At 39.2% G+C, this 26545-nt stretch overlaps 3 protein-coding genes across 9 annotated transcripts; 1 reads left to right on the plus strand and 2 right to left on the minus strand.

Annotated features, from left to right (window-relative positions):
• The first annotated feature begins 119 nt into the window (after positions 1-119).
• On the plus strand, positions 120-12276 carry bcat2 (branched chain amino-acid transaminase 2, mitochondrial). Of its 7 annotated transcripts, none has more exons than XM_038706578.1 (12): positions 120-279; positions 1877-1948; positions 2218-2238; positions 2391-2591; positions 2846-2956; positions 4249-4368; positions 4571-4734; positions 7131-7273; positions 7437-7522; positions 9295-9435; positions 10071-10145; positions 10794-12276. In XM_038706578.1, the coding sequence occupies exons 1-12, from the start codon at positions 262-264 to the stop codon at positions 10833-10835; spliced, it is 1194 nt and encodes a 397-aa protein (XP_038562506.1). In that variant the 5' UTR covers positions 120-261; the 3' UTR covers positions 10836-12276. The 7 variants fall into 7 exon arrangements, with proteins under 7 accessions (XP_038562506.1, XP_038562523.1, XP_038562537.1 ...); XM_038706587.1 differs by lacking the exon at positions 120-279 and adding an exon at positions 350-480; XM_038706595.1 differs by lacking the exon at positions 2218-2238.
• A 276-nt stretch (positions 12277-12552) lies between these two features.
• On the minus strand, positions 12553-20228 carry ifi35 (interferon-induced protein 35). The gene is made up of 10 exons (XM_038706640.1): positions 20166-20228; positions 19818-19844; positions 19375-19455; positions 17346-17504; positions 16274-16390; positions 16049-16193; positions 14531-14640; positions 14256-14439; positions 13902-14005; positions 12553-13768 (listed from the first exon to the last, which is right to left on the minus strand). Exons 2-10 carry the CDS (start codon positions 19830-19832, stop codon positions 13571-13573), a joined length of 1113 nt encoding a protein of 370 aa, XP_038562568.1. The 5' UTR covers positions 19833-19844; positions 20166-20228; the 3' UTR covers positions 12553-13570.
• Positions 20229-21742: 1514 nt separating this feature from the next.
• Positions 21743-25679, minus strand: rpl27 (ribosomal protein L27). Its single transcript, XM_038706681.1, has 5 exons — positions 25585-25679; positions 24957-25039; positions 24506-24675; positions 22289-22399; positions 21743-21829 (listed from the first exon to the last, which is right to left on the minus strand). The coding sequence occupies exons 2-5, from the start codon at positions 25035-25037 to the stop codon at positions 21781-21783; spliced, it is 411 nt and encodes a 136-aa protein (XP_038562609.1). The 5' UTR covers positions 25038-25039; positions 25585-25679; the 3' UTR covers positions 21743-21780.
• Positions 25680-26545: the final 866 nt, after the last annotated feature.

Genomic DNA, 26545 nt, shown 5'->3' on the forward strand with positions numbered 1-26545 from the left:
TCCTCCACTCATATTCTGCTGTCATTTTACAGACCAGTTCAGGTGATCGATACATTACTAACACAATCACAAACCGGTTTAAAGGGTTTATAAAGTAGATAAGTGTTTCTGCTAAAGGACTAATATCTCTGAAGGGCATTTTAAGTGTGGGAGGTTTCTTACTTGACCTCAGCTAAGCATTTGAAAACGGAACTCAAGTTGAGTGGGAGCTGAGGTTGTTTCCACACGAACAGATAATCTCGTTCAGATTGCGCAAGGGAGATGGCAGCCCTACGGACGGTGAGTTCATCGACCGATGTCTGTGTAGTGTGTTTTTAATGTGTTTGCGTAGACTGTGTGGGTAAATCATTTACTCGAATAATAAAAGATAATGCTGCGGATAATGGCCGAGAAAGATAACAAGTCTTTAAACTGGTTGACGCGGGCTGATGTGTCTGTCCCACCAGCACCGAGGGTGGCAAAACAATGCTGCACGGGAAGGTAATTAAACCACAAAATGGCCTTGCTTATCTGCAGAAATTAACACGTCGTAAAACACGACTCAAGGCCTATTATAAATCTTAAAGGTCCTATAACAAATTCGGCAGATATGTCCGTCACCTATATTTACACATCTTATCAAATTCTGCAGTTTTTGGTGGATGGTGGTAGGTAAGTTACCTTAGTAACCACTTGGGTGATAACATTAGTAACGTTAGATTATCTGTATGCCGAATTGAAAAATATGGCCTATTGATACTGGAATAGTCACGAGTTTGCTTACATGTAGTTTGTAAGCGACTCTATAAGAGAGTTTTCATTGAATTGTCAGATTTTTAAACAGAGTCTGGCGTGAGGCTAGAAGGCGGACACATCTCTTCAGGTGGCCTAACATGCATATCAGCAGAATATGCCACGTGTATATATGTACATTATGTTAACCTCATTATGCTTATACTTCGCATTTGTAATTAAATATGTTGCTGGCTCAGTTTGATGTTAAAACTAGGCACATGCTAACTAGCATTAGCTAATTCTATTTAATTCCAGACTGGGTGCAAATAAACAGAACATGATCAGGCTCAATGCGTCAGATTTATACGTGCATGTCATAAACGTCACAACAAAAAATATATTGCCACGCATACTACTTGCAATAAAGGTAAAACATTTGCATCATCCATTCAGCAAAGTGCACACAGGGACTCGCCATACAACTTGGAGGGATCACTGAAGCATCAGTTACTCTCTAGACCACTGCCTAACATGTGGCTACTTTCAGCTGTCAGGGTTGCCAAAAGCACTGCCTGTTTTACAAACTGCCTGGACAGTTAAGCTATATACAAATTAAACAGAAATGGATATTCACGGCATACTGTCAGGTAGAATGCCATGAACTAGAAAGCGAGTAAAACAAGTGGCCTGAACTTGCTTTATTAGATTTAGCTAATTTAACTTGTGCCGCACTTTTTTTAACAGCAGTCCACTAATGTTGATGGCTTATTAGGTGTTTATGCTATTCAAACAAATGTTTTTTTTTAGTCCGCCTTTTCCTGATCACCCCCATAAGATCCTTGCAGAACTGGTTTTTCACTTTGCAGTCCTCATTATGAAGAGAAGCCTGCATATGTGCCTGATTCTAAGCACAGCACTTGGCACCTGCTGTCTCCTACAGACATGAGCTACATACATACATACTGAAAGCAAAATGATTGGTGCATTGTCACACACACCCACAAATGCACAATGTCAGACATGGTGCCTATGATGGTGCCCTGTCACCTAGAAAGAAGATGTTTCTTATTATTGCAGAAAGTTGTCTGTTAAAACATTTACACTCATACTAGCACTGTATAGAGAAAACTGCCACTGAGACCATGTCATGTTTCATGTGTAGGCACTCCACGGACGGCTGATTCAAGCCCTTCCCTTTTCTTTTGGGTCCCTGCGGTTTGCCAGCTCCTTTAAGGTAATGAGGAAAACTTTAAAACTTTCTTTCTCACCAGGTAACGCCTGCATCATCTCCATCCTGCCTGTACATGTCACAGAGGCCCAGGTGTTTTTTGGGAAGGAGGAGTTGACATTTCTCAAAAGAGTGATTTGTCTCTTCTACTTGTACAACTTGCCTAGAATTTAAAGTTTCTTCCCCCCTCCTGTCTTTTCCTCACTGCCTGCCTGTTGTAATTACCTAAATCAATTTAATTGAACTTGATTAATTGTGTGTTATTGACCAGATAGTTCAGCGCCTCGACTGACTCTGTGTAATACTCAACTAATTATCCTTTTAAAGCATGCTTTGTCAATAACTACGATTTTAAAACAATCACTGTATTCGTCGCCTGCTCTGCTCTTGTCCTGTCTACTTCTTTGTCTCCGCCCGTCTCGGGCTCGCTTGTCCATCTCCATTTTAGGCATCCGATCTTGTTATCGAACGCAGCGCAGCATGCAAGCCAAAGCCCGACCCCTCCACCCTGGTGTTTGGCAAACACTTCTCCGACCACATGTTGACCATCAACTGGTCGGAGAAGGACGGCTGGGAGGACCCTCAAATCAAACCTTTCCAGAACCTGTCGCTGCACCCTGCCAGCTCTGCCCTGCACTACTCCATAGAGGTGAGTAGAGGGCATAAACCAGATCTCTGTTATTCCTGATGTTTTCACAGCTGCCGCTGTCGTTTATCTGATAACAGCAATATACAACAATTATTTTATAAAAAATGCTAATAGCTGATATTTGGAAATTTGGCCTTTAAATAAATAAATTTAGGCAATGACACTTTCTTTGCAGGTTTACCACACTGTTTGCACCCGAATGATATGAGCTGGAGATTAAACCTTACAGTGTTGTGTGTCTGTCGTCTCTCCAGCTGTTTGAAGGCATGAAGGCGTTCCGTGGAGTCGACAACCACATCCGTCTGTTCAGACCCATGCTGAACATGGAGAGGATGCATCGAAGCGCTGAAAGGAGCTGCCTTCCTGTGAGTTTGTACCCCACCTCGTCCCTTTAGAAACCCTCAGTGAGGTTTCTTGCTAGTGTCCAGCTGTTTATGTAGGCCCCTAAACTATGTTTGAGTTGAAGCCATAGACTGTTTCAAAGAAGTGGACGTAGCCACCGCGTGTTTTAGCATTTTGGCCGATGCCATCTTGGTTTTTTGAAACTAGAAGTGTCCACCAGAGATTGGAGCTAGCTACCCTGGTTAGTAAGGTGCATCTGTAATTCCACTTAATAATTATAATCCCATTATTAATTGGGATGCCAATTTTGGACAGCGAAAAACAGGCTTAAAATAAAATGTACTTACTGGAAAAAATGAACGCTTAAAAGACATTGCCTGGCCTATAACCGGATTGACAGGTGTCTTCTTTAAAAGAAGAAGTAAAACTTTATTCCTCTAGCAAATAATTTTTTTTATTAATGAGTAAGAAACACACACTCTTGCTCAACTCAATGCCTGCTTGGTGTAGTATGAGCAGTTGCTTATGGTGGCTAATGTTCATGCAAACTTTAGATGGATAAAGTTGTGTAGTTGACATTACAGAATTAGTTTGCTCACATTTTTATCTTCTTTGCTCGTGCTACTGTTACACATGTCCCAGATAAAATATTAGCTTTTTTTGTGATAAAAGCATTAAAGTCTGTGGCATGCTAAAACGTATTACAGTAGCACAAGTAATGAAAACTTAAAGTCTCACTAATGACGGTTGCCCAGCAATGTCTTAGACAAAGTTTGCAAACGTTAGCCACTTGGTCATACCAGACCACGGCTATAAGGGCAAAACCTTCGTCAGTGTACTGAAATGAGGACTGTGTTTATTTAATGGTACTGTGTATTTAAACTTTTACTTTGCAAGAGGAATAATATTTAGAATAAAATGTTATTTCTTTTCTCAAATGTAACACAATCTCACTTTAAGGTAAGATACAAGCAAACAACCTTCTTTAAGTATCGCATGATCATTTCTTTACTCTTTAATGATATCCATAGTTTTAGATCAAAGTCTTTGGTGTGCATGGTTACGTTCAGTTTTAGATGAAAATACCATTTTTTTAAGGCACTTAAACACTTATTTTTTACACAGATAAAAAATAGAATTGAAAAAATAAAAACATAAGACACAAGTCTCATATCACATGAGAAAGAGCCAATGGTGATGAAGAGTCTGTTTTGTTTTGTGACAATTTCTTAAGAAGTGAAGAGAGTGCAAAAGGTGGAGCAATGAAGAAGAGCAGTTAGTTGAATGTTAATGCACTTGTCTGTTTTCTTTGTAGTTGTTTGATAAAGGTGAACTGCTGGAGTGCATCAGGAAGCTGGTGGAGATTGACCAGGACTGGGTTCCCTACTCCCAGAATGCCAGCCTCTACATCAGACCCACCTTCATAGGAACTGAGGTGCAAAGAAGCTAATTCCATCCGTTCTGCAGTTTAACTGGGCTCCATGTGGCCTTTGCAGGTTCCCATCTCAGCAGAAGTGATTAAACCAGCTGGTGCTAAATGTGGTTGGAATACAATCCAGCATACTGTCATTACTGTTGAACCAAGTGACTTCCTGGTCCCGATAACCTGTCTTCCTCTCATCTTGTCTTTCCTCCAGCCATCCCTTGGCGTGTCTCGAGCAGGAAAAGCTATGATCTTTGTCATCATCGGACCAGTGGGGCCTTACTTTGCCACAGGGTCCTTCAACCCCGTTTCTCTGATGGCGGACCCTTCATATGTCAGGGCTTGGAAAGGAGGCGTCGGGGCATATAAGATGGGAGGGTGAGTTTGGAGTCCGGTACAAGTACAATTTGCTTTATTAGGTAAACTTCCCCGTAAGATTAAAAGCAAGTCACGTGGAAAACTTAATGGTATTCTTATCCTAAACAAAATTTTCCTTGAGGTTTACTTGTACGCTTGTTAGTGTTCCAAGTCGGATTCACCAATCCCTCTTTGTTTCAGCCTGATGACTTTCACCTGTAGCAGGTGCACGTTCGTGAGTTCTGATTTTTACCAGAAATTATGTCCTTAAATTGCTATGTAAGAGTATCTGTCGTTTCATGCACAAATATAAGTCCTGCAGCTGTGTTTTTATTCAGCAGTGGATCTGGACAGCTATTTGGGTTTTCCACTTGGCTGATGAAGCCTGGAAAGGCAGCCACAGAGCTGGCGGGCGTTGGGGTCAAATCGGTACAATGACACAGTAAACCTTTTTCAAGACAGACATTTTGTCTAGTCATAGCAGGAGAAGTGCAGGTTATTGCTGTCATCAGTTAACGCTGTATATGTCGTCCATAAGAAAGGCCTGAGCTGATTTCCCAGGAGGTGGAGAGGTTTTTTACAGCAGGAGACACTTTTTCTCTTGCTTAAAAAAAAAAATCCCTTTTCCACAGATTGAAGTCACTGCTGATACTGTCGGTGCCCTTGTAATCTCCACTCATTCCACACAGCCTGTAACCAGAGGCCTGCCTCCACATGAGTCTGGTATACTAAAGTACCACCTGCTCAGCTGCAGTGTGATTACATAACACCACTGAAAACACACTCGACTCACTAAAATCTGCTCCCTCTGCTGCCTGATTTAGTACAAGCGAGGGGACTCAATGGTAGATATTTCAGTGTAGTCACTCTGTATGTCACTGCTGTGTTATCACGTTTATTAAATGTGTGTTTGTGTGTGTGTGAAAGGCTCACACAAAACTACATCAAATTAAATTAGTTCCCTATAGGTTACTGTCTTTTAGCTGATTTCTTTTGGTATCACAGGACGTTTAATGTTTGGTTCAGGCTACTCACCAACCATGTTTGAGCAGCAGCTGGTAGCTCTTGTCAGCCAACAAGCTCTGACAAACCCAGAACCAAAGCTTGTGACTGACTGGTGAGACAAGGCAACTGATAATGGATTTTTGAAATACTGACACATTTTAAGGTTTAAAAAATTTGATAGCTATATATCGGCAGATAATTTTTGTTTTTCAATTCCAAAAATTCCTGCACTGGTTCTGTTGATATTTGCAATAAGCTAAAATCAGCCCATAAATAGACTCTAATATCAACATTTGAGATGTGAAAATATAAATAATGTTATTGATATATCACACAATATTTGTGTTTTTGAAACCTAAATGCATAAAAAATATTGTTTAATAAGGGTCCCTGAAATTAGGCTTAAAGAAGAAATGCACTGAGTGGGACATTTTACAGCTAAAAAAAAAAAATAAACCACAAACATAGTGGCATTTTTGTACAGCTTTGCTTTTTCACAGTGCAGTCGATAGCCCGGCTATATGAAGGTCAAATGTCTGGAAGCCAAAGAGAGATTTTTCTCAGGAACTTGTGGGTCTAAAAAGGACTAATTTCAACTCCACTAGGATATGATACTCATAGGCATTTTAATGCATGTTAGCCAGAACAACTTTACAAGGCGACAATATGTCACAGCTGTGTTACTGTCAGCTTGTTGTGAAGCTCCTCTGCGACACTAGTGGCTAAAAATCAATTAGCAGAGCTTAAACGCTGTGACACCCCATATAAAAGGTTTTCCAAGCCAAGTATGACCTATACCTTGAGTCTTCACTGTGAGTTGCATAGTTTATTGAAACCTTGCAGCCACAAGGATATATTGTTTTCAGAAATCATGGTAGTACTGCATGTTTCTGAGGAAGTTCTTTTGTTTATGGGAAAAGGGTAAACCTATCCAAGAACTGTGTACAAAATGCCTGACTTTTTTTTTTATTTGTTCAAGGACTTACAGTGTAGTATTGCGATAACAAGAAATAACTTAAATGTTTCCATCGAGTCATCTGTTGTTCACACTAGTAACATTTATCACCAGGATCCTAGCCCGTCTGTGGGTGCTTCATAAGGCAGAAAATAACCTCCTCTGTCTCCGTTCATGTCCTTGTAAGTAACACTAAAATGCCACTGCCTCTACATAACAGTGTTTCTAGCGTGCAGCGGGTATATTTCTAGTAGGTTATTTCTTATTTCACCATTTATAATTCTACTTTATTCCCCACCTAATTTTAGTGTTCAGCTATACTTTAGCAGCAAACATCAAAATGATTTCTCTTGACATCTATTTGTCATCCCTTTTCCCTCCCAGCTGTTCTCTTGACACCGTTGCATGTTTGTGCCTGTCTCTGTTTATTTTAACTCCCTCTCGCTCCTCTCTTCAGCAACTACGGTCCTACGATAGCGGTGCAGAACGAGGCGATAAAGAAGGGCTGTCAGCAGGTCCTGTGGCTGTATGGCGAGCAGGAGGAGATCACAGAGGTCGGCACCATGAACCTCTTCATCTACTGGACCAATGAGAAAGGAGGTCAGATTCTTTTCTGTCTTTCTGATAAGCTAAAATATGTTCCTTTTATTTATTTAATATTTTCTTTTCACATGTTCTATCTACTACAGCTCCTGTTAGAAATATTTAATCACCTCGTTACTTTAACTGAGATAAAACTGGTTGTGTGTGTTTGTGTCTGCAGAGAGAGAGTTGGTGACCCCACCTCTGGATGGCATCATACTCCCAGGAGTCACCAGACAGGCTCTGCTGGACCTAGCCAGAGGCTGGGTAAGACAACCAGAGGGAGACACTCAACAATTATTTTAATAGCATACAGTGTCGCTTATGATAAGGAGGGAAAATTTAACTTATACTAATTCTGTTACTCAAAGTTTCATAGCAGCTCACATACTTTGGTCTGATTTGAAAAGAGGCTTCCTATTAAAGAGGTGGTATTATGCTTTTTGGCTTTTTCCCCTCTTCTTTATTGACCCTTTTTGCGCATGTAACCGGTTTGCTAAGTGAAAAAGCCCAAAGTCTAGCCCAAAGGGAGTTCCCATCTCCCACAGAAAACTGAACTGACTGAAAACAGCTCGTTTGTATTCCAGCCGCGACCCTTTCATCCCTGTGACGCACTATTTAAAAACACTATAATATTTGTGTGGTTTATCAATGGTGGTAAATGGTCCGAATGTCCCGCAAGGTGCGGACAACTCAGCACAACGGCGGTGAGGCTGGGGCTCCGTCTCTCTCCCACTAGGCTACATCATAGACTGCAAGGCTACGCGCACACAAGTGCGCTCGCTACGCCTACACAAGCGCACTGACCCGCCTTCTTTAAGGGTAATTTTGGATTTATTCACGCACTTTTAAAACATTTATTAAAAGCTTTTTTCTTTCTACATGTGTATTTACACATTAAATGTTGAAATGTATATTGTAATAGGCTGTATATTAACTTTTTGGGAGAAAACTGGTAGTTCTATGTAAAATCCGATGTTGAGTGTCTTTTAAAAATGAAACCATATAAACCTGTTCTGGTACAACCCCTAAATAAGATTTTGAACCTGAAAATACCACCTCTTTAAGTGTTAAAATTATTAAATAACTTGTGAGTTATTTGATAATTTCACATTTTCACAGCTTTAAAAATTATTCAAATAAAACTGCTCACCAACCCACTGACCTATTCTACCAGCGATGAGGGTGGCACACAGATCTTTCTTTTGGGGGTCACAAGTAGAGGTCGACCGATTAATCGGACGATTTTTGGCATTTTTTAACATAATCGGCATCGGCCAATATCCAAGTATATCAAGCCGATTATTAGGCAGGCGCATCTGTGGGCAGCCTAGTGTTGTCGTGGAGCACGTGTTTGACGCGCGCTGCCGCTAGAGTCATTTTCCAGCCGAGTGAGCAGCAGACCTCATCCAGTGCCTAAGGAGCTAACGGTAAGGATTCAATTCTTATTACTCCTTTATATTTAATTAAAAACTTTTGATATGTTACTGCCAACTTTGAGAAAAAACCTGAATAAGACACATGACATTCGGCTAATTTGGATCGTAGTTAAAGTTGCATTATCACAGAAGAGTTGCTATCATGTCACAATAAGTAAGTAATAATTTTGCAATTACAGAGTGAATCTGAGACTTTTATTTGTTCTATTTGTGTGTCTTATATTTGAGAGGGTTGTCACTCAATGCAGAGAAATAAGTAATAAAAAAGAGACCAACGCACTATAGGCTAGTGACAGACTGGCTTTGCTTTGCTAACGGGTAGCTACAGACAGACCCGGTGCTAATACGGCACTGGAACCTTAACGACCGTTATCTACCGCACCGAATATCAACGCGGATTTCTGTGCTTCAGTTCGGTGCAAATAGAGGTTAAAAACCAAGCAAATATCGGCCAAAATAAATCGGCAGCATTAATCGGCCATCGGCCGACCCGGATTTCAAAAGATCGGTCGACCTCTAGTCACAAGCCCAAAAGGTAAGAAACCACTGCAGTAGATCTTTCATCAAACCTTGATGCTCATTGGTTTGTGTGTCTGTCAGGGTGACTTTAAGGTGACCGAGCGCACAATGGGCATGAAGGAACTGCTGAGAGCTCTGGATGCTGGGAGGATCCTGGAGATGTTTGGATCCGGGACGGCCTGTGTCGTCTGTCCTGTTGGCAGCCTCCTCTACAAAGGGAAGGTATGAGTTCACCTTTTTTGTGTATGTTTCTCAATAATTGGTTTGGGTGAGCTTTACTTCTTTTGATTTGAAGGTGTGTTTTTCCTCTCTAATGGCTGTTATTATTTTCTCTTTCTACTGTAGGACTCATTGAGAGCATTTAATGCATTTATGCATTAACATGCATGCATTTAACTAACAGATTACTCAGAGAAACCAGGTTAGGTGGGTTAATCGGAGAACACATTCACCGTAAAAATGCACTGTATATTATTTTAACTGTACTAGTGATCAGTGTTTCCTTACAGCAGGAAAGTGTCTGAATTTAATAAGTAGTCAGATGTTCAGGGACTACTGTTGGATACGAGAATGCTTTGTGTAATCTCTTCTTTTATCCAGCTGTTAATTTTCCTGTCTGCAGTCTTTTGCCATGTACATGTGTGCTTGTAAAAAGCTGATTAGAAACGTGGTTAGCTTTAAATACACAGCAGAATTCAGGTTTCTCTAATCCCCTACCTTGATTATAGTAACAAGGTTTCTCTTTTACACAATGTTCACTTTATGCGTGCGTGTAAAGGTATTGATTGTATATCTCTCTTGGTAAAAGTATGGGCTGAAGTGTAATGCCAGTGTTGGCCTCTCTCTTTCTCTCTCAGACATACCAGATCCCAACGATGCAGAATGGTCCGGATCTGGCAAAGCGGTTCCACAAAGAGCTTACTGATATTCAGGTAAGGGCACTGAAGTTAAAACTGCCTTTTATCCTCCCAGTACAGTGTGTTACAGCTTCTTTAAGCTGCTACTGGCAGACCTGCATGTTGGCAACTCCAAGTAGCAGCAGAAGGGGACTGATATCCAGAAATATCTGTCTTCTGTTTTTTAACTTGGCCAAAAATTAACACCTTGTACACTAAAGAAAACCAAAAGCATGTAAGAGAATGAGTCTAAACTTTCTCACCATTGTTTAGGACATATATATCACAGTTTGAGTTCAGCATTCAGTGACTATTGTCAATTAATCTGCCAAATATTTGTTTAAATTATTTGTTTAGTTTGTGAAATTTCATTGAAAAATAACATCAATAAATAACATAACAATAAAATTATTATTCTACCTTCCAGATAGTTGCAAATTATTTTTCTGCCAATTGACAATTTGGTTTATCAACAAGTCATTTCAGCTCTAGATCAAATGACCCAGTAGACTGATGTCATTTGCTGCAGCTGTAGCTCCTATTTCAACTTTTATATGGCAGGTTCTGATAGTGCAGCTTTAACTTTTACATTCACAAAAGCAACAAATAGAAAATAATATTTATAATAATTTGTTTTCCTTTCATCTCCATCCTTTTCATTCTTGTTCCCTTTGCTCCACCCAGTACGGACGCAAACCAAGTGAGTGGACACCGTTGGTAGTTTAAACGGCCATATTGCACATGCCAGTTGCATCAACAGTTAGTCCCATTATTTCACTTTGGAAGACCAGCGACCCCCATCTCAAGCCACTAATGCACTGCTTTGTTACCAACCGAGCAGACAGGTTGGTTGGGGGTTGGAATGTAAAACTGCTCGCTTTGGACGGCAATATTAACAATGATATGCAATGTTTTGACTTGACACAATCCTTAACCTTGAGGTATGTACTACAAAGCAGGAAGTACAGTCACTGTAAGTGGCGGGGGAAGCAAGCAACCAGCCAGATGATACAAATTGATCAAAATATAAAGATGAGATGTGCCTGGTGGTGATTTCTATTTGACCAGCATGAGTGCATTCAAATCTCTAATCGGGTAAATTTTCCAATCAAGTGTTTGTCGTTCCTTCCCTGTGAGGACAACACTCGTAGTTGATAGCACAATCATTAATTTTCATCAACATTTCATTCTGGTATTAACAAACTGATATGAAATATTTGCAATACTAAAGCAGCTATGTATTTTGTGTGTAGGACTTAACAGATAAATTAGACAGTTAACCTCTGGGCAGAACGCATTTCTGAATTACTGTTTCTCAACAAATGTATTGAAATGTATTTCACAACAGATAAAAAATTGTATTAACAATAACATGTACTACTAGCAACAACCAGTGGTGTTTTCTGCAAAATCTTTAACGGTTACGTGTTAGAGGTACCTGTAAAAGCACATCATAGGATATGTGTTGTTACTGTCGTGTACATGATGATCTGAGTACTGCCGTAGCTTTCATGGGGCCATGTCACTTTGACACTAGAGTTTGCACAGACCTTGTTTCAATGTCAGATATGTATCTGAGCCTGACTCCTCTTTCAGAGAGGAAACATGAGCGGCTTTTATGTTGGTTTTGTTTGTTAAGAATAGCACAACACAAGAACTAAAGATTGAGATTAAAAAAGGCGAGGTGTGAAGTGAACTTCAGCACGCACAAATGGTAGGACGACCGAAGGCCTACACGCTCTAGAAGAGGACTGATCAATGCTTGCAGTTACTCCTGCACTAGTCTGTGTGTAATCATTAAGACAATGTATAGTAACAACTAGTGTTGTTGTTTAGAGGTCTTTAAATTATATTGTTCCTTGTTTTGATGTGAAATTCGGTAGACGGTCTTCCAAAGTACTTGACTGTGGCTGTTTTTCTGTATTCTCAGCTTCATGTCCTCCTTTTTACTCCCTTTAAATGTATTTTTGTTCTTACTCTCTGTGTAAGTGCCTAACCTCTGTCAGCTTGTCCTTCTGTGCATCTTCAGCTGCGGTTTTATTTTTCCAATTTGTGCACTAGGGGACGAGGCTGGATTCTTTAAGTAATGTCAGTTTAGGGTTTTTTTTTTTTTTCAAAGTGTGTTGTTACCTTTCCAAGACACAATAAACAAAAGATCAGTAAAGCTTATCTGGGTTGTGTCTTCTTTTACTTGCTTACGAGGCACTTTAATTTACACTAGTTTGGGAAAATGCGCCTCCCCACCCTCCCTTGGTTTACTTGCTTAGTCCTGGATGCCTATGGATCAAATTATGTTATTTGATCCCACAGACAATCAACAATTGAGCCACGATAGGATAATGTTTCTGTTTAACTAACTTCAGTCAACAGCAAATGCATAAAAAAAGGTCCGTCCTATGGTCTTTCTGACTCAGGGAGTCAGTAAAAATGCCCAACAACAATGTTTATGAACTATCCCTTTAATCAAATCACACACATTTAGACTTCTGTGATCTCCTTTTAATAACTTTTGATCTAATATTTTTTCACATCAATTCATTTAGCCTTCCCTGAAACTGTTTGGTGCCCCCCCGCGGAGGCCCGTCTCCTACTTTAAAAAACCTCAGCAGTATATTTATTTGCAAAATTAGTATTTTTATCTCAAATTAAAATCTTTCAAGACTATGTTGACCTCTAAAAAGGAACAGTTTGACATTTTTGGATATGCACATTCACCCTCTAGTCTATGGCAAGACTAGGCTTTGCACTGCAATATTTGTTGGTAGGGCACTGTGCCCTTCTGAAGACTCAACGTCCAGCCAAGAAATGATCCTTAAACAAATTATATATTACGTGTGAATCAGTGAGCTTTAGAGGTGCTGTAAGGATGATTTTGTTACCCTTTGAACAGAACTAGCCGTTAACCTCTTTCCATTTGTGCTAAGCTAACCTGCTGCTAGCTGTAGTCTCAGTGTATTGAACCGATTGAACTCTCCATGAGAAAGTAAATAAACGTAAATGTGTTACAGCAGACATTTACATTTTTATATTTTACAATTGGAAACAGTTTTGTCAAGGATTTACAGGCCCAAATAACAGATACTTGATTATCGAACTTAATGCATTATTGTAATTACACACTATTTGTTGCCGTTGATGCCAATGATTTATATTTTTAAATAGCTACACAGAAAATACCCAGGTTAAATACTTTATACATCTTTGAATATAGCATGATTCTCAGAATTGATCAACAGTAATGATGGGCATCAGAGGTTTTCTTCTAGAAAATAATGCCGGCAGTTTCATTGATAAGAAAAAAACGTCCCAAAACATTAAGTTCATAGCTTTGTGCTGAATTATACTAACAAAAGGTAACAAAATATAAGACTAAAACAGATTTTGTAGCTGGGTGGATCACGTCCTTAAATCTTGTAGGTGATCTCATCCAGGTTTTTTTGGTAGCATAGAGCTTACTTCTCCTATCCGTTTTGGGAGACCCCCTCAAACAGTGCCGAGGTGTGCTGCCCCAGGGGGTTGAAGAGGAGGGCTTCGATCTCTCCTCCACCATTGCTGCTTTTCTGGAAGTGGATTTCCAGCAGATCCTGCAGAGTCTCTCGCTCCATGACGGCAGGGATTCCCGTCAGCAGCACCGTCCGAGGACAAACAGACATCTTTGTCTGGAGAGTAAACAAAATGGACAGAAGTTGTGCACTTTATCCTCTAAAAAAATACTATTATAATTCAACAACAGAACATCATAGAAGAGCTTATTTTCTCCTGTGTACCGTGGTCTCCCTAACAAATGCTTACCCGTAAGTTTGTAATCTTTCCGTTCAGAAAAGGAGTCACCCTCACTGTGTGCTTTTCTTGTAGCTGCACTTCATGATACTCCTTTTCTGTCAAACCTCTGGCAACTGATGGTAGAAAGCGTTTCATCAGATCAAAACAGTGGCGGAAAACATTCCTCTGTCTAAAAACTTTAGTTCCCTTTCAAGTGCTTAGCCTACAACGTGTGCATTATAATACTAGTATTTGTGGATTCATATTTTGTTTGTTTGTTCTCATCAGCTGTAGTCTACAATGTTCTGAATAATTACCTAATAATCATTTGTAATTTGACTTTATTATAATCTCTGTAAGACATTAAGAACGGAGCTTGCTCACATTTTTTCTCCACAAAGGTGAGAACCACAGTCCCAGAGTCAGGGAGCAATTCACAGTCCTCCACCTCGCCGCCGCCATGTTTTCTCTTAGAGAAATGGATCTCCAGCTTGTTCAGCAGAATGTCATTGTCCATCTTAGGCAGGTTGGAGATTAAAATGCGCTGAGGACACACCTCCGAGTCAATCTGCAGGACAGAGAGGCAGAGATTAATCACAGGAAATTAATACTGAGGGTAAGAAAATTCAGATTTGACACATTCAGTCTCTTTGTTGTACCTCCACCAAGTTGGGCACCATCAGCTGAACTGGTCTGGCCTCCACGGTGATGATGCAGTCCTCTGACAGATTCACATGGTGCTTCTTCATGGTCAGGATCTTCTTGGCCACTGAGGACAGAGGGAACACAGAGTTATTCAGCACTACCGGTCGGGCATAAGAAAACATTTCCCACTCAGATATTTTAGAGTAACTTGCACAGAAAAGCATGTTGGAAAAAGCTGTTTTTCGTGTTCAAGCAGAAAACTATTTATACCCAACATGGAGAACAACAACAAAACATGAATGAACAGACTGTGGTATATTACAATGATAACATCCAGTCATGTGTTGCTGTAATATAAGAAAAACTCACAGTAAAGTTTAAATTGTGTGTATATGGCAACTCTTCTTAAATAAACAAACCGCTGACACACAGCACACCTGGGGACAGGTGTTCCAGCTTAGAAGTACTGGTTAGGTTTAAATATCATAGAGCTGTTATGTGAGCTAGTGTGTGCACTGTGATTTGGTGTTCCTTAATGATGAGATGGGGATCAATAGGGGACACACAGCTCTTTGAGGCCCCCTAGTGGCTTCATATGACCATTGACCATACAGGCAGAGCTACATTCACACATGTAATATCTGTTCATTATCAATGTTTTAACTTTGGACCAGAACAGATGTGCATCTGTTTATCTCTGTCCTCTTCATCCAATAATGTTAACTGACCACTTTCAAATTGTAACCTAGATAACATTATAACATGTAACCATAGCTGTGATGTTTTTGTTTGGTTTTATTACTGTTTATCTTACTGTTGATCTCTGTAATATACTTACCTGTATTTTACATAACTGTGGGTACATACAGATTCACTCTAATAAAGCACCATGTCATTTCAATCAAAAAAATAAATACAAGACAATATACAGTATGTATTTGACTTGCACCACAGAACATTGATTGGTAATATATAAGAGTATAGTTTCTACTTAAGATTTTAATTATTTAGGTTTTCTTATCTACCTCTTGTGTCCTGTGTCTTCTGCTGCAATTTCCCATTTAGATTAATAAAATACTCCATCTATCTACTGTCATTGATTCGGTCCACTGGATTGTCATGCTGCCAATGCTGATGTGACCAATCATCATTAAGCTAAATATTTAGTGCCACAACCTTATGTATGTATTACTATATGCCAGGTTTTGGATTGGTGCTCTGTATCTGCAAGTCTTTAGGATCAGTATTCAAAGAGAAAATATCAGACTGGTCCATCGGTTTTTAAATTAAAGTGCCTCATCATGCAATTCCAGTTCTGGTGATTAAGACGGTAACCATAGTAGATAACTGCTTTATAGCCAAATTTAATTACACATTTTCTAGCTTGAAATTGTGACTGAGAAGAACTAGTGCCTTGGTTTAAAAACACCACAAAAAAAAAACCGATTCACCTCTAACACCTACAGATGAATGAGAACACACTGCTGGCCGCTTAGATAGATCGCCCATCTGTGTGTCTCAGACAAACTCACCTACTTCTTCCTCAAATGTGACCAGTGCCGTCCCCCCTTCCATCGGGTAAACTATATGTGGGTTCATTTCAAATGTTTGTGTGTCGGTTGCCTTTCCCGTCTCGCCCATGAACACAACCGTCTTCTCTGGTACAGCAGTGAACACCTGAAATCAAAAAGGTACAGGTTTACAGGACATGTCGTAGATGACTGCAGACTGCGGCGTGTCGAGTGAGATAAACTCACTTCATTCTGCTGTTCCAGATGGTTGTTTCTGGCCTCTTCCTCCTCCAGGGCTGCCTCCACTTTCTTGATCTCCAGCATCAGTTCGCGCTCCTCCTCTTTTATCAATTCCAGCCGAGCCTGCAAGACAGAAAAACTTCAGATACAACAAAGTACAGAGGAAAAGCAACCTATCATTATGTCTAAACAGTGGTACCCATGTTTAAATTGAAAAAGGCCTTTTGATAGTACTTATTATGATATTCTCTTTTCTCTTTCTCTTTGTTTTTTTATAAAGCCTTTTGTCTTTTAACCCTGCCATATTTAATTTTTAATGGATAACCACCTTTTAACTGTTCAAGGATGAGTGATATTGATTCTTTATATATTAAAGAATTGATCATTTCTAGTGTCTCAGACATTTCTAACCTGAATTAACTATGTTTTGTCCTTTTAAACATATTTCTGTGATTCTTCTTCTGGCTTCATTGGAGTTTTTTGTATCCTGCAATTATCGAAATGCTCTCTGAGGCAATTCAACTCTTGAACGGTAAACATTTGGCACTTTAACGTACATTTTGTTTTCTTTACAACTGTTTGTGATATTTTTGCATATGTTAATGTGTTAACAGGTAATTCCACTCTTGAATTATAAACCTTTGTAAATTTATAGGATTAGTTCGACATTGTGAGACATACTTTTGCCAAGAAGATGTTACATTTGCTTTCCAGGCTAGCTGTTTGCCCCTGTTTCTAGTGTTCATTCTAAGCTATGCTAACCGGCTACTGAATGTAGCGTTAAATTTTGAATGGACAGACACGAGAGGGGTATTGAACTTCTCATCTAACGCTCTGCCATGCAAATATTTTTTTATATTTAAGTTTAAGACACAGAGTGTAAAATGCAGCTATGCTTTGAGTTTAGGAGGTTATGTTACTAAACTTAGTGAAAGTGAAAGTATTACTACAATTATGTAATAAAAACACAAATCTTCACATACATGATTCTGCACAGTGAAGCCCAAACATCCAATTAAAGCAACAATAATGAAACACATTTTTGATTGGAGGAGGACTCTAAATAAAAGATCTATACCTTCTCATTTTCAATCTGTGCTTTGTTGGAGCGCTCCTCCTCTTTCAGAGACTGGGTCAGTTTCTCACTGCGCTGCTTAAACTGCTTAGTAAGGTCCCGCCGGTCGTCTATGCATGCAGCCAATTCCTTCTGCTCCTCAACCAGATGTTCATATTTTTTCTGTGGAAACACAAGATTTGTTTCCTTTCACTTTCCTGTTTCTCCCACGTAAAAGGAATTGATGTACTTAACTACAACAACACCATATAAAGAAGACTTCCTGTGGATCCTTTTACACATTTCCTCAAACTCTGCCTGACATGTTTTAGCATCTTTGGAAACTTTGGGATCTACAATTTGATTTAAATAGGCTACTACAAACCCAGTGCGTTTTACTTTTAAGTTTCCCCTTTACAATATAAGTTTAATTCAATGCACTGAAGTGTCATATTTTTCTCCTCGTAGTTTCAAATATGACAATTTTGGCATCTTTGGAAACTGTGAGAACTTTTATCTCCCATTGACATTGCAATGAAGGACTGAACAACAGCTCTGATGAGGTTAAAGAAGTTAAATAGTACAAGGATTTCCTTTCAGTTAGTCATTTTGACATAATTTAAACTTAATTACAAAGATGATGAGTTTTTCATACGAGTTCCTCAAAACCATATAACTACAGATATTTTCCATCGATTTAAATAAATGCCTGCATTATGTCCACACTATATGCAAGTGGCATCTTTTACATACTGTACATTTTATATTTTTTATATCATACTGTATATTTCATTTGATTAGGGCCCGAGCACGATCGTGCGAGGTCCCTATTGAATTTGTAAAGAATTAATATATATATATATTTTTTTTTTATTATTTATTTTTTCCTGCAAAGTAAGCTCCATTTTGGGGACCTGAGCATACTCGAAAACTCACCAAGCTTTGCACACATGTCAGGACTGGTGAAAAATTTTGTATTTTATGGGTTTCGCACATGGGCGTGGAAAAATGACTCGCTAGCGCCACCTAGAAAATTGGAAAAAATTAGCTCCTCATTCACGTTCAACCTACATGCACAAAATTTTCTGGGGACATGTATCATATCAAGACGCACAAAAAAGCCTCAAGAACCCATACCCTAAACTCAACAGGAAGTCGGCCATTTTGAATTTTATGTCATATTTTGGATGATTTACACACTTCGTACTTTAACAAACTCCTCCTAGGGATTTAGTCCGACCGACTTCAAATTTCTGCTGTGCCTTCTAAAGGCATTGAAGATGAAAAGTTGTGCTATTTGTGAGTTTTTGTCAATGGGTGTGTCCGTGGCGTGGCGTCAAAGATCAACTCTTTGCCATGACACAGGAAGTTGTTGTAACTTCAATGTATATGCTCACATCTGAACCAAACTTTACGTGCTTGATAACTCTCCCACACCCCGCAGACATCTACACACCAATACCGATTTATATTCATAGCAGCAAGTGCTATGTAGCTCCACAAAGGGGATACAGGAAGTGACATATAGCACCTTCATGCGGCGTCGGAACCGCGTAGCAAATTCACAGCCGCACCGGCAGAGCTCCAGAATATGCAACGCGGCCGGCTCACACCCCGAAGTGCGAGGGCCCGCCCAACGCTGCTTGCAGCTTTAATTTATTATTATTTTTACTTAGAGTACCTTTGTACAAAAACTTAATTGTATAGAGTCCTGTGTTTCCTAAACAAATGACAATGAATTTGAACTAAGTGAACTTAACTATATTGTTTATACATACATGTAAATAATATGGCATTTAAATAAATGCAAGCTACTTTTATTTGTGTGAGTAGCAACTCTTGTATACTTATTTCCTATATATGAGTGTCATATACCGTATATTTATCTAAAATATCATGTTCATTGAGTTTTCATTCAGTGCTTCAGTGTCTTCTTATCTTGTGTCCTGCTCTGTGCACAGAAACCTGTTACTCTTGCTACCACTTGAGAGAGATGATTACACTGTCAAGCCACATTATTCCGCTCTCTGATCAACTATGAGTTTCAGGGCACCTTGTAGTTGTCGATTAAAGCTTTGATTCCCTCCAAGGTGTCCTCAGATGGCTCAGGGATCTGCTCCACCAAAGAGAAATCCTAAAACAAAACAATGCATTGTCTCTGATAAAGGGAAAATGGTGGAGGATATATAAACACCTCACCTCATATCTTTTATATTAATAATAGTAATCCATCAAAACACAGAGTGTATAATGCAGAGATGCTTTGAGTTTAGGTGGTTAAGTTAGTACAATTATAAGTGAAAGTAGCTTTAAAATGTGTCATAAAAAAACAGAAATCAAACAAGAATATTTCAATCTGAGAAAAGGAGTTGAGCCAATAGAGAAAATGTCTTACAAAGAAATATTAGAGTACATTCTTATGTGTAGCATTTATTTCTAACATCATAAAGGTAAAACAACAACACGAAAACAGGAAGAAGCAAAATGACGCCTCACCTCATCTGAAGACATGGTGAAAGTAACCTGGAATGAAAGACAAAATGTTATAGTTTTTGTATCCTGTCAGTGTATTAAATGTAGTTACTGAGACAGATCTAACAAAGATAATGTGTGAATTAGGAAAAATCAAAGTTAAACTATAAACGTATTGTGTTTGCCATGCTTTCAGACAAACAAACCACCGGCTAAAGGATTTAAAATATTGAAATATGTCAGAATAACTTTAAATAAGTCATCATCAACAAGACCTATGACAACTGAAAACTTTCAGGTTACACCTGCAATCTCACTACATTGGTGTATTTAACTAAACTTAAACTTAAAAGCAGTTCAGTTACAACTTACCTCCTGTCGACGATCTGTGCTTTTCTTTCAGTTTCCCTTTCCCAGCACACCCTGAACGTAGCCATGGTCTCCATCAGGGGGCGCTGCAGTGCTGCATTCAGGTGCTGTCAGAAATATAGGCCCTTTACATTACAACATGGGTGAAGCACCTGATTACCTTTTTTATTGAGATTGACGATTTATAGTTTATAGAGTTTCAAATGGGAAAAGTATTCAGATCCTTTACTTAAGTAAAAGTAGCACTACCACAATGTATACTCTGTTAAAAGTAAAAGCCCTGCGTTCAAAACCCAATATAAGCAAGTGTATTATAATCATCATCCTTAAAGTAGCCTATCAAAAAAGTATGCCTATTCATTATGCAGCAAAGAAAACATGACTGTTATTTTATTGTTACTACTGATGCATTAAAGTGTAAAGTGAGCATCTATGGTTTTCCAACCTACTTTAGATGAAACCATGCCTACTTCTGTCTGACAAAGGCCTGGACAGCATGAAGAATTAAAATGCAGTGCAGTGATATTCATGATTGACTTAAGAAAAAACAAATATTAAAAGAAAACAATAGAAAGTGGAAAAGCAGAGAGTAGCAGAGAGTGCGAGTTAAGATGCTTTCAGGTCCGTCTGTAAAACTGTAAACAAAGAAGAAATGAAGGCAGGAGGTTGTAAAATCTCAATTTGTAGTTGTTCACAAAATGTGTTTGTGTGCAAATGCATAAAAAAGGACTTTAACTCACTTCATCTTTTAATCTGCTCATATTCTTGTCATGTCAACCTTTCCTTACATTATTCTTACATTTAGCTGCTAAATGCTCCACCATGTTCAAAGCTAGTCTGACTTTGTCTGCCGTTTGTTGCTGAGCAGGTCACCTGCAGTTGGTTTCTAACTGAAGACAGCTACCTACGAAACAATGAGACTGGACCAGCCAGTAAAGCTGTGGCTGGATAGTTAAACAATGAGCCGAATAAATCACATGTTTATCAATGCTGTGCAGGGAATCAAAATGATTGTTACTGCTGGGTTTATCAGTTGTGAAAAGGAAATTTTAATTGTTTACATAGTTCCTGCTTGTCATCTTCAAATACAGCACTAGTGTGCGTGTTTTACATAACAGTAACTTTTGCAGCCAGTTTTCATTTTATTGTTGATATTAAATCTACCTTATTTACTATGGAGGTCAATCTACTAAATGCCTTTGTGTAATTATTTGCATATAAATAAAGTGCATGAATGTTTGTCTTAGGCCCATTTATAATACAAATACATTTAATGTCAATACATTCTGTGGAAGTTCTGTGATGTTTGAAAGACAACCTGCAGGTGTGATCTGGTAACTTTGACTTTCATGCATCTGACAAAGACTGTTTTACACTGTCTAGTTACATCTGAAATCAAATAGTCAATGCTTGTGAAAATCACCATCAGAATACAGGAACCAGATCAATAAGCCAGACTGGTGCACTTGGCAGACAGTAACACTTGCACAAAATATAAAACCGATGGATTGTTTTATTCATGCATCGTATTTTCCTCCAATCAAATGATAGAACATGTCAATAAAGAGTCTCAGTCCAAATCCATTTTTTAAACATTTATTTGTGAAAGCAAGTGAAGTTAGAATCTGAGCTTCTGGAAGAACCACTTGTTCTTGCCCGTCTTGTACCTGGAAAGAGAACAAAGATTTAGCACATTTGCTGACGGCACATTACAGAACTGAGGGGTGGCACCTGTTGACGTGTGACTAAGGTCAACTGCGTCACATCTTGGCAATTAGCACTACCAGTATTCCACTAAAACAAACATCCCTGAAAAACAAATAAATGCACAAGACATGAATCTATAAGTGGTAGGCATTTTCTTTCCCATAAAGGATGTTGGGCGTGTCACTTCACAGACAGCGTATGGTAGAGGCAAAACTAAATAAACATGGCACTTGTAGTTTAGTGACAGCTCGGTCAGCTTGAAGGTCCAAATCTGAACACGTGGACTTGCACTGAATTTTGACAACTGATCATTTCAGCCATCACTAAGTTGACGCTTCCCCTATTTAACATCTGAACACAAAGTCTGTGATGTTCAGGTGAAAAAAAATAAGGAATCCCACTAAACTATGCCGACTCACCTCTCCTCAAACTTGACCTTGGCCTCCCGCCTGGCTTTGCGCTTGAGAGCAGGATCCCTGAAGACGTCCTTGTTGACAACAGTTTTGTCCAGAGGAATATCCACAGAGTATCTGAAGGAAAGGGAGGGTAACAAGTTGTTTAAACACTCCACCAACGGCTTTATTGAGCAGTCTTTAGCCTATTTTCACATCTCTACAAGTACATATTTACAACGGCAGGCTTGTTGACACATATAAGTGGTTTCACATAGAAACTGCCTCAAACCAGCTGGTAGGTACGTTTACAATGTGAGCATTACTTTATCACTGCTCAGATTCTTATCCGTTTCAGTCCACATCTAGTTCATACAGAGGAATTCAACAGTGATTTGAAGTTAAGCAGCCTCTTATACAGCTGATATGGAGCAACATTTAGGGCAAAACACATTTTTAACAGGCAGCATATTAAGTAAATAGACACTTAACTCCATCTCATTCGTGTTCATGAGCTCTGTTCTACAAGGTGTTTACTATCATGTTCAATAGTGCTCAAAATGACATCTAGCGTCAGAAAATTCAGATTTACATTTCCTCACAAAAGCATGATCAAATTTACTTTAACACACATTTTTTATTTTCAATGTCATGTACACAATCTACCAACAGCCTAACATCAACTAAGAATAAACTGACAATAAAACTGAAATGATTCCTGCAGTTGCACTACAACTACTTCACAGGAAGATTTTTTGGGAATCAACCGTTTCTGTAGGACTGCCCAATAGCCCGTTTCAAAAAGGAAACACACTGATGGGGTTGGGCGATGTCTACAATGAAACGTCGGGATAGACGATCTCATCGGGTGCGCGGGCGGGAACCAGTCGTCTTATGTGCATGGGTTCTCGCACAGACTTCACTCGGTACAAAAAATAAAATAGGTAGACTATTATCTTATGTTACAAATTGCGGTGGATATTTTACGCACGGACCAGGTAAAGCAACAGTGAACACAGGGTGCAGATGTTTGTTTCAGTCGTTTGATAGGTTGCGACATTAACAAGCCGACATGCGGCTCACCTGCTGCCGTGATAACAGATCGCGATTGGAAATATACGTAAAAAAAGAAGATTTACAATCACAGTGTCAGTCATCGTCCATCGGCCCAACACTCAATCTATTAATGTTCAATACCGCCAAGTAAAATCTCTATAAAAGACAATTTCAAAGCTATGGTCTTGACCCATTTTATGAACTAAAGCTGGTTCATCTTCATACAGTGATTAAAATATTGAGTTAACCAGTAGGGTCCATAAAAGCAACAGGAATACTAACTGGATGTAGTTATAGAACTTCATGCCTGTGGTATAGGTTGTTCCATTTTAACTTCAACAAAACAATAGTGATGTGAAGCACGCACACACGTAATTCTCATTTATATGTTCTGTTAATGATATCCTCAATGATCCTGTTTCTTCCTCAATGATCCAGCTGAAACAGATTTAAATGACAGCCCTAAAAGCGATGCCCCTGCTGTGGAGAAGCAGCCCGTCAGAAGAGTGAATCCGTGCTGTAGCAAATCCCGAATTCCAGTCAGGAACAAAACATGGCTTCATGGTCACATTTCTCAGAAAATTCTAAATTGATTAAAGCCTTACCCGGTTTCTACAAAGTGTAATGTTTATCTTGCCGTTAACTATAAATAAAATTAATTTTAATCTCCACAATTAGATGTTTTCTACTTAAGTAAATAAATTCTCCTCTGCTTAACCCTGTAAAGAATAGGTAACGTCTGCACATAAGGCTCACTTGAACTTTTAATGTTGTGGTATTCATTTACCCATTGGTCTGACCCTGTATTTTTAATAGATGTTGTCTTTGTTGTTATGTACTGTGTGTCAACTTCTTTGGTACTGCAGCAAAACTAGTTGCCCCTCGGGGACAAATAAAGGTCTTGAACTTAAGTGCACCTCTGGAGATGTAGCCGACATCTCTTCTTACACTTTTATGCCTACAGGTTTGGACCTTTGGACTTTTTAAATCAAAGCATAAGATATATTTTTACAGTTGGGTTTATCTTTTAATGTTGAAGCGCTTCACTTGTCTGTCACCTATTCCACAAGACACATTTTGCTTCATCAACCTACCGCCCCGTTTGTATTGTTGGGAGAGTCAACTGCTTCAAGTATAGTGTCAAACATTATCACCACTCAAACAGAAATGTGGACACTGAACACTAACCTGGTGGGCATGAGGTGGTTGTAGTTGAACACTTTCACAAAGGCCTTGATCTTGGACCTCTTGGCGATCTTCTTCTTGCCCATGGTTGTGGTCACCTTACGGGGATAGCGGTCGATGCCTGCGACCAGAGCGTGGCTGTAAGGACGGTCGGTGGTGCCATCATCAATGTTCTGCAAATACATAAATTAGGAACTGATATCAAGCAGAGAGCAACAAAACATCTTTGATGCTTTGTAATTACTGCAATTGAACATACTTGAGATTTTAAATTTGATAAAGAGTTACTGACTATTCCAGTACATTGATTACAGATCAACCCAGGAGGCCTGAGGGTGAATGGCCTTGTATACATCCACTCTAAGCACGTATATATATTCATGGTAATCAGCCCCACGGTTGATTTGACTCATTAAAATGCAGGTAACATCCACCCAGAGAAGAGATGTTGTACCTTGACGATGACAGCCTTGCGCCCGGCGTAGCGTCCAGCTAGGACCATCACCACCTTCCCAGGCTTCATGAACTTGCCCATTTCTGCCACAAAGAAAACACGGTCAACCCCTGTGTCACCACAGCAAATTCAACACTTCACAAGTAACAGTGACGTGAACCTGCCTAAGAGAAACACTGAAATCTGGTGGAAGTTTCTAGTCGTTACTGCTGGACTAGTCGGCTAAGTTAGCATTAGCCTCCAGCTAGGAAACTGCTTCCAAACAACTTCCATATCTTGATCCTCTCAGTCTTACACCAGCTATGGATGCTGTTACCGCTGGTGAAGTTATTCTGACAATAACAAGCTCTATACACAGTCTGAATATATAAAGTGAAGCCGTTTCACAGACGGTTCACATGCACACAGTGCGTCTACATCAAGGAAGCTGCCATGTTGAAATGAGCTCTGCGGAGACGAAGCGCTGCAGTAAATTTCTATTTTCTTCTTAAGTCAATTAAAATACACCAAAATAACATTCACATCTTAGCTAACGGAGTGATTCTCGCAGGTGTGGTATGATAAAAACTGTAAAAATGACCAGATTTGGGGCGATGGTTGAAGATTGTTTCAAGGGAAATTCACTCACTGATGCTGTTCTACGGCCACCGCTAACAGGAAAGGAAGTAGAGGAGGTTTCTGTCAACTTTGACCCCACCGGGCAACACACGTCACTTCCGGGTGTAGAGTCCCGACTGTTTGGATGATACATTTTTTTAAAAATAGAAAAAATGCATCACTTATGAGATGCAAATTATATCACAAGACGGACATACTGTAAAACTAAACCGTAAAATAAATAAATTATAACACAAAACCATGAATAATCTTTATTTATGGTGCACTTTTCAAAATCATGTAACAAACGGGTGGTGGTGGCGCAATGGATAAGATTATACCTTTGGACCACTGTGACCATCCACCATTGTGTCCGTGAGCAAGACACTTGCTCCCAAGGCATGCAAACGTCTGACATATATGGCAATTGTAAGTTGCTTTGGATAAAAGCGTCAGCTAAATGAATAAATGTAAAGTGCTTAAACAAGAGCAATGACAATAAAAACATGTAAAATAGATAAGGTACGTGGTAGAAGATAGAACAGGGATATAGGCCATGAAGTATTACAATTTTAAGGTCTATTTTGAAACATACTAGGAGCCAGTATAATGAAGCTACAACGAGGGTGATGTGATCCTTTTTCTTTGTTCTGGTCGAAACCGAGTTCTGGGCAGTTTGGAGTCCATCAGTAGATTTTTGGGTGAAGTAAAGGTATGTAAAATGGTGTCAGTATCTTTAAAAAGTTTGTATTAATCCAATTTAACATTAATAGCCCAGGCTTTTATTTGCTTCAATAATTAAACTGACCTTGCCTATATTTTGGACAGGTGTCTGTATAGGACAGGCCTTTAATTCCTTTGTCATGCCCGTAAATCTGAATGAATAATATTTTGGTGCTCATTGTTTCTCTAAAACAACCTAAACTACTGAATTGTGGAGAATCTAACCGACCTAACGATGTGTAGCACGTCCACATTGACAAAAGTTTAAA

Source organism: Micropterus salmoides, unplaced genomic scaffold, assembly GCF_014851395.1.
Source record: "Micropterus salmoides isolate LMB-PRFRI ecotype aquatic unplaced genomic scaffold, ASM1485139v1 Ms_hic_scaffold_10, whole genome shotgun sequence".
Taxonomy (NCBI): Eukaryota; Metazoa; Chordata; class Actinopteri; order Centrarchiformes; family Centrarchidae; genus Micropterus; species Micropterus salmoides.